Genomic DNA, 8339 nt, shown 5'->3' with positions numbered 1-8339 from the left:
CTGTCAGCTGCTTAAAAAAAACATGTTGGATGCTGATCTGTATTATCACATATTAATAGGCAAGTGGTATGTTATAAAGATTAGATGCACGTACCTTACTGATAGTCGTGACATTAGGAATGAGATGAGTCTGCGGTTGGCTGAAGATGGAAGCAAGGAATTTGTCTTCGTCCTCCCCGGCTATATATAACCCTGCATGCGGCCGCATAGGAAATCATGAAGCTAAATAATGCTACAGCATCTTCACTGTCTAGTTGTTAGCATCTAAGCGCCGATAATCCAGCAGCAGCCATGGCGCCTCTTCGAGTTCTACTGTGGCATCTCCTTGTTCCTGCCCTAGTAACTTCCCATCTGGTTGCGGCTGCATCCAACTCCTCGATGCCGGGACCGGACTGCCCTAGTAAGTGCGGCAACATAGATATTCCCTATCCTTTTGGCATCGGCGATGGCTGTGGCCGGCCGGGCTTTAGTCCGTACAACCTCACTTGCAACAATAGCTTTAGTCCTCCGAGACTATACATGAGTAGCGCCGAGGTCATCAGCATCTCGCCGGAGACCGGCGAGATACGCGTCGTCACCTATCCTTCGTACATGTGCTACAACCTGAACTCGCCAAGCATCTTCACTTCCTACGCGGGGCCGTGGATACTTGCCAATCCGTTCATGATCTCGGCGAGGAGCAACGAGTTCACGGCCATCGGGTGCAGCACGGTGGCGCTCCTGCAGAGCAGGAGCTACTACACCGGCTGCGTCACCTACTGCGAGAGCATAAAGGGCGCGGCTACCGACGGCGCCCAGTGCACGGGGCTCGGCTGCTGCCAGATGCCGATCTCGGGCAACCTCAGCACGATACAGGTATACTGGAACAACAACAGCAACGGCACCTACGACAATCCTGCGTGGACGTACAGCCCCTGCAGCTTCGCCTTTGTGGCTGAGAAAGGCTGGTACGGTCCTATACTCCCTGTCCTATGCATATCCAAGGTCTGGCTATATCATGTTTCTCGAAACTAAAATATAGGTCGACATATAATAGAATAACAAAAATTTCATGTATATTCAATTGCGTTATACACTATCTACTAGTTGACAGGTAAAATTTAGGGCGTGATTGGAGGCCGCTTGGGTGGTGGCTGCCCGCGCTGCCGCTCACCCTCTGAGTAAAAATAAAGTGGATGATATAATTCAGATATAAATAAAAAGTGATAGCATAAAATGCAAATTAAGTTCTAAGTGCGCCATTATAATTCTTAGGATAAGATTTTTAAAACAGGACTGGACTTGAGTTTGTTTGGATGACATTTTCTTATGAACACTTTTTATGAAGGTTGAATTATTTTTCGATGAATCTAGAACAAATGTTTCAGGTTTAGGAGAGAATATTCCAGGTTTGGAAAAAATTATTCATGCTAAAAGAGATAATTATTCTAGAACAAGAATACTACAGTTTGGTCTAGAACAAAAAATATTCAAGTAGAAAAATTGTTCAAGTGGAAAAAATATATACCTAGAACAAATCATATGAGCTTGTCCAATAAAAATTCTATACATCTCGATTGTCTGAGAAGATTTATTGAATTGGAACAAACAAGGTTCAAATAAAAGAGTTTCGTATCTAAGTCACGAACACATCCATAGCTGAGTAGTGATAGGCGTCAACCCATCAGAACGGAAGTTGAGGATTCGAACCTAGGATCACGGATTTTCCGGGTGTTCGGTCCTAGTATACATTATATATACTTGATTGTTCTAACAGTGGAAACGTATTGTTTTGTGGTATATTTTTGTACTGTTGCAATTCATTTTTTCTTGCCACATTGATATTTTCTGTACAATATTTTTCTGTGAAGTAGAACAATTTTCTCTGAATTCCAGCTTCATAAAAAGAATCATCTTGTAATGAATTTATTATCATTCAATGAGCATCTTGTATTTCATAGAAATTGGGGGTTATATAGTCCTTACGTAAGGCCAGCCTATCCAACTTTCAGTCATTAAGATAAGTTTAAGACGTGGATGATTATCATAAGAAATTCCCACCATATCATAAGATTCGCGTTCTTGAAAATCGGCACTTCTCCAAACCTAGAAGATAGATGGGATTCTAGGATTATCTTTTTGGTAAAGACTTTATGCATACTTCTTCTGGGTTATGTGTATTCTCCTAAGATGATACACGCTAGCTAAAGATCCACCCGGTGCTACGTCATAAGCACATTGAGAACGTAAATAATTGTGCTTTGGTATTTTGCCCGGATCGGATGAAGCAATAGAATTTTGAACCAGATGTTTTGATCGTTCGTTATCCTTCGTAGTAATAATATCTCGGGGTTTGCAACAAAAACTTGGTATATCAACTATACGACCATTAACTAAAATATGTCTATGGTTAACTAATTGCCGGCCCAGGAATGGTTGAAGAGAAACATAATGATATGATGCAATCAGAATTTAATTTGAAAAGTATAGCTCATGTTTATTACCCAACCTATTTGGTACTATGAGTGACCCCCACATGCGGGATTCAAACGGTGCATGGGCTTGTGTGCATGAAGCAGCATGGTGGTAGAGCTTGTGGTGTGAAGCAGCATGGTGGTAGAGCTTGTGGTGCCGTCGTAGTGGATCTTGGCAGCTATGGTGACTTCGTCGTGCAGCAGCTCCGTTCAGCCACGCATATAGGTCCTCAGCTGATGGGAAACTGTAGTCTAACAAACTCAACGGATGGGCAATTTGATAAAAGTCACACATGACAGAACTATAGTATTGCAAGTCTGTAGGACTTACGGCTCATTTGGCTTGCGAGCAGCTCAAGCAGGTTCGTTAAGTTAACGCGTATGAGCTAAAACTTCAGCTTGCTCCTTACAAAGGTCGATCAAGGCAAAGCCAAGCTGAATTAGCCACGAGCCTGAGCGAGCTAACAAGGACTTTTCGTGGAGCTAGCTCTACAATGTGCTAACTCAAAGGGGTAGATAAAGAAGAGATCAGGTGTGAGCAATACATGGGCACATATATTTCTCTATTTTTTTACGGAATCAGCAGGGAGCCTCTACCTATTTTTTATATATATTTCACTATTTCTTTTAAATAATATTATCTCCATTACAAAATGTAATATGTTTTAGTTTTGTCCTTAGTCATACTTCTTTAATTATTTTAAATAAATATATATAAATATAGATATGGGCACACACGGAATGACTGATGATTATCTAATGTTAATTTTAGGTATCGCTTCAGCCGACAAGACCTTATTTTTGATGGAAATAATTCATTTGCCAGCAGAGTTAATAGAAGCTAGAACTATGCCGCTGGTACTTGACTGGGCCATCAGGGATGACGGGTTGGTGTTACCAACCGGGATAAAAGGGGGTCTTTTGTCCCGGTTGAGTGACCCGGGATAAAAGACCCCCCCCTTTTGTCCCGGATGGTTTATCCCGGATACGTTTTCGAGATAAAAGCACCCTACCAACCGGGATTAAAGCTCACTTCTCTACCAGTGGTTATAGAAGCTAGAACTATGCCGCTGGTACTTGACTGGGCCATCAGGGATAGATGACGGGTCTTGCCGGCCCCCACCCAACGATGGTGAGGCGTCGGCTAAGCCCACAGCTCCCGCTTGCGTCAGCAGAAACAGCTTCTGTATCAGTGCCACACAGGGGCCTGGGTACCTCTGTAATTGCTCTGAGGGATACATGGGCAATCCCTACGTCACCGGTGACAAAGGATGCACAAGTGAGTTTATTTCAATGGGATGCCTAATTTAATTATTTTTTTTAAAAAAAGTGGCAAATGGTTAACCCATTGCTGTGAGTCAAATTTAAGTACGAAAGAATCGTTTGCATTGATCACTCTGCTAGCTAGGGAAAACTCAGCAGACACACTTTGTTTCCTCTCTCTAATATGATTCATTCCATATATGCAACGGCACCCTGCATGTCATCCGTCGTTGTAGCATGTTAAACTTAGGCTCTGTTTGTTTCAGCTTTGATTTCGGACTGTGGCTTTCGAAAATCCTAGCTGAAGTAAATTGCCTGTTTTTTTTTTCTCAGGTTCTAGTCCATCTTGTCCGTATTCCACAATCCAGCTATATATCTACTCTCCACTAGATTCTTTCTTTTTAGGTTTTGATTTATGTAGCCAGGTAGTGCTCTTTTGTTTCAGCTTTTATACCCTCAACTTTCAGCATCTCAGAGTTCACCATCCATGATCTAAGCCGCTAGCTGTTCATAATGGCTAGTTGAAACAAATAACCCATCATAATCAAAATCTTTAAAAAGATCATCCTCATATATGAGCACTTCCCAGAATCCAAGGCAGCATAGCTGTAGATGGAACGGACAAAACATGTTTCTCCAGCTTCTGGAGGGACATATCTGGAGGGACAAAACATGTTTCACTGTTCTTTTTTTGAATGGTATATGGCCATTAAACAGCCGTAATGCATATGTGTTGCCATACTGACATCACAAAACATTAGGTATCTGTATTCATAATCAATGGATGCTTAGGACCTAAGCGATATATAACTTTATGAATCACTATATATGTATGCACGACCACGGATATATATGGCGTAACCGAGTAGCAAAAACAATATTCCTTTCTGAATTTTTCTTTGGACATCTCTTCAAACCTTGTGAACCTATTGTTAAAAAACCATAATAGCATAGCCTTCACTTAAAATCAGCCCAAACCCGGGATGCCTGCCACGTGACTGATGCCTTTGACATTTTTCTTGAAAAGAAGGATATAGCTACACCTTGACACGTAAATTTTCCATTGACGTACACTTGACAAAGTTGAAAAAAATAGAGATTTTTTTTTGGCATGACAGGTGCGCTACTTGGGTAAAAAAGGTAGTGCCAGGAACCAAAAAAACGTGCGTAATGCAAATCACAAGAAAAAAAAATATAACAATGAATATTTTCCAACATGATAATATGCAAATTTGAAGGTTCACAAAACACACAGTCCATATCATGTGTTCCACCCGATAACACAGAACAATATGACATAATAACTAATTTAAGGTTCACAACATATTATTCATCCTAATATGAATAATGCCATTTTAGTTTATGAAAGATATGAAAGTGCAAGCCTACAAGACACAGAAAGATATGAAAGTTTTAGTATTCATGTCCCTGTGCTTTTCCCTAACATTGTTGTTGATTTTTCCTAAATGCCATTTTAGTACACAGGACATGTAGTGCAAAATGGAATGGATTATCATCAATAATTCCAACAGTATATTTGCTGTTTATGTTTTTTAATGGCAAGTTTGCAATTAGTGTTCGAGCTCGGCAAAAATGCAATTTTCCCAACTAACTATTTGGCTATCCCATATATCTTTGACACAGATATTAACGAGTGTGATCTTCGGAAATCAAATCCTGAGAAGTATGAAAAATTATATCCTTGTTATAGTGGTAGCACATGCCATGATACACAGGGTAGTTACAAGTGCAAATGCAAATTTGGTCTAAAAGGAGATGGTAAAAGTGAGAAAGGATGCCAGCCCATATTTCCAGTATGGGCAATACCAATATTAGGTGAGCCTTAATCACTCTTTACTAAATGATACAGCATTGCCCTCGTTCTTTTTGGAGATGAAAAATCTCTTCAGTTGGTATTTTGATCTCATTGCTGGATTTGAGAAACAGCAAGAACTTTAATTTGAATAGTTGCATAGTACCAATGCAAGTATGCATGTTGATCTAACACTGGTTACTTCTTTTTAATGTTACTCGTTTTTTTCTAACACTGATAGATATCCATGATAACGTATTTATAAAAAAAATATTTGTTGCCTTCGCAATCCCTCAATAACATTTCTATTTTGTACAGCACATATTAAAAGGGTTTTGTGTTCAAAGTTCCTATTTGAGGGATCCATAAGGAAAAAAATTTCCTATGAGAGAAAAAATGAAAATCGTTCCTTTAAGTGTGTTTGATATGTTTAAGAGTTGGAACGTTTATGATATATAAATCCTTAGGTGAAATTCAAAGAAAAAAGCAGCCACATAATTTATATATGCAAGAAAATGAAGAATGGATTAGTTTTAGCACAAGATAAATTTCCAATAAAACTAAGTAACAAATGGTCTGCATGTAACTGTATGGCTGACGACAGATCCTGTGTAATGGCTGCAGGAATAATTGTTGTCGCCGTCGTAGCAACTTTCGCAATTTTTGAGGTAAAGAGGCGAAAGCACAGGAGGTTTTTCGACAGAAACGGCGGTGACATACTCAAGAGCATGGGCATTAACATCTTCACGGAGGGTCAGCTGAAGAAAATCACAAACGGCTACAAAAAATCTATCGGAGAAGGTGCCTTTGGCAAGGTCTACATAGGGGTAACTGATGACTCCCAACAGGTTGCGGTTAAGTGCTCTACTGCGAAAGGCGAGGTTCTTCCGCAGGAGGAGTTCGTTAACGAGATCACCTTCCAGTTCCGCATCAGCCATACTAACCTTGTCCGCCTCGTCGGGTGCTGCCTCGAGACAGATGTTCCCATGCTTGTCTTCGAGTTTGTCCCCAGAGGCAGCCTACACAGCGTCCTCCATGGCGCCGGCAAGACACTCCCTCTGTCCATGCCAGTGCGCCTGGACATTGCCATTGGCTCAGCGGAAGCTCTTGCCTACATGCACTCACACGGTGGCCACAACCACGTCCATGGCGATATCAAGTCCGGCAACATCCTCCTCGACGATAATCTCACACCCAAGGTCTCTGATTTCGGGTCGGCGAAGCTCGTGTCCGTCGCAAGCAGGTACTCCAAGTGGTGTGTGTCCGGGGACATGAGCTACATAGACCCAATATACATAAAGTCTGGCCGCTTCACGGAGAAGAGCGACGTGTACAGCTTTGGTGTGGTGCTCTTGGAGCTCGTCACGAGGAAGCCGGCCAAGTACGGGGACAATAGCCTCTACATAGACTTCATCAGGTCCTTCAAGGAGGAGGGAAATGGAAGGAAGATGTATGACGAAGATATCTTGTCTGGTGAGGATGCCCGATCATATCATCACATGGAATGCCTGGACAGGATCAGTAGGCTCGCGGTCCAATGTCTCAAGGAAGACGTGGATGAGAGACCGACCATGGCTGAGGTGGTGGAGGAGCTTAAGGAAGTGAAGGCAATAGCCAGCGGAGGCTCAAGTTCTGTTGCAAGCTAATTAAGCATGCATGGAACATGGTCAGCACTCAAGGTAGCAACTACTTTATAGCAAGAGTTCAGCATAGTCTATCCCTGTGTATATTCACTGTTACCATTGTTGAGTTGATTGCACTATGAATTGTGCATGTAGTGGTACTCTCTCTTGTATGTAGTGCAGCTTGTACTATAGTCTGTTTCTGTGATGCTGTAGTGTAGCTTGTACTATAGCTACAATCCGATCGACTGTAACTGGACAAAATAAAGGACGAATCGGACAGGTTATTCGCCGGGCGACGACCAGCGCAAGACTCTGTCAAGTGGCGAATACTTACAAGCAGTACAAGATTCTGACGGGTACGGTACGGTCGACGTCTTGACGATGATGTCCACAGCACCGATACAGACTTCCTTGGAATTTCATTCTTTGATATAGACTTCCTTGGAATTTCATTCTTCGGCTAAGGAAGAAACAAAACCAGAGCAATCTCGCTACCCAGGACGTGGATTCGCACTTGTCTAAAAAAGTAGCAATCTCTTAGACCGCTTTCCAAAGAATTAATTACTAAGGCCGTAAGGCATGTAAGCTTAATGATTATTCTTTCACCAAAAAGGATCTCTCTTGACATCACCGAGAAAGTATTCCCTCTTTTGATAATATATATTTCACTTTGACATAATGAACAAGAAAAAACAACCTGCTTATCGTCCAAATACTAGCTTTCACCACTATTCTGCTTCACGCCACAGGTTTAGAGAATACTGATGCAGTAATTGTTCATCCAAGCCTGGACCTACCACAACAAAAGGCGTTCCTAAAAAAACCCGAAGGAATGTATTCATTTTTCAATCCTGGAATGTTACTATACACACCTATCCACGTAGACATTTAACAAAAAATGAGGTAAAGCGATTGGTATTAATGGTTGAAGGACAGAATAGAACGATTAGTTTATTCTTAAGATGTTCCTGATTATGTTTAAGAACCAATGGTACGATTATTGAATAGACAAAGACCGCGTTACTAAGGGACGAAGCTGGGATGGAAACATTAGGGGGGCAGCTAAGCTGATTCATGGAGCAAAACTAAATATACATAAATTTTCTTCTTAATTTTTAAGACCTTTCATACAAAAACGTAGATCATGAGAGGGGGGGGACCAATGTTAGCACCAAATTGCCTTCG

General features: G+C 41.4%; 2 protein-coding genes across 3 annotated transcripts; both read left to right on the top strand.

The window, feature by feature from the left end:
- Window positions 1-238: 238 nt before the first annotated feature.
- Window positions 239-1014, top strand: LOC111258342 (wall-associated receptor kinase 2-like). Its single transcript, XM_022829541.1, has one exon. It carries the CDS (start codon window positions 292-294, stop codon window positions 1012-1014), a length of 723 nt encoding a protein of 240 aa, XP_022685276.1. The 5' UTR covers window positions 239-291.
- A 2227-nt stretch (window positions 1015-3241) lies between these two features.
- Window positions 3242-7515, top strand: LOC101769585 (wall-associated receptor kinase 5). Of its 2 annotated transcripts, XM_022829363.1 has the most exons (3): window positions 3242-3732; window positions 5361-5552; window positions 6154-7515. In XM_022829363.1, the coding sequence occupies exons 1-3, from the start codon at window positions 3693-3695 to the stop codon at window positions 7173-7175; spliced, it is 1254 nt and encodes a 417-aa protein (XP_022685098.1). In that variant the 5' UTR covers window positions 3242-3692; the 3' UTR covers window positions 7176-7515. The 2 variants fall into 2 exon arrangements, with proteins under 2 accessions (XP_022685098.1, XP_022685097.1); XM_022829362.1 differs by lacking the exon at window positions 3242-3732 and having other exon boundaries at window positions 4896-5552.
- Window positions 7516-8339: the final 824 nt, after the last annotated feature.

Source organism: Setaria italica, chromosome VIII, assembly GCF_000263155.2.
Source record: "Setaria italica strain Yugu1 chromosome VIII, Setaria_italica_v2.0, whole genome shotgun sequence".
In the NCBI taxonomy this organism is placed as follows: Eukaryota; Viridiplantae; Streptophyta; class Magnoliopsida; order Poales; family Poaceae; genus Setaria; species Setaria italica.
Note: the sequence above shows the minus strand (reverse complement) of the source record. Positions and strands in the feature narration are given on the sequence as shown.

Excerpts from the sequence above, each read along its gene's own strand:
- LOC111258342 (XM_022829541.1), top strand. The coding sequence starts at position 292 with ATGGCGCCTCTTCGAGTTCTACTGTGGCATCTCCTTGTTCCTGCCCTA.
- LOC101769585 (XM_022829362.1), top strand. The coding sequence starts at position 5,273 with ATGGCAAGTTTGCAATTAGTGTTCGAGCTCGGCAAAAATGCAATTTTC. Across the intron at positions 5,553-6,153 it reads ATGGGCAATACCAATATTAG|GAATAATTGTTGTCGCCGTC; the intron begins GTGAGCCTTAAT and ends TAATGGCTGCAG.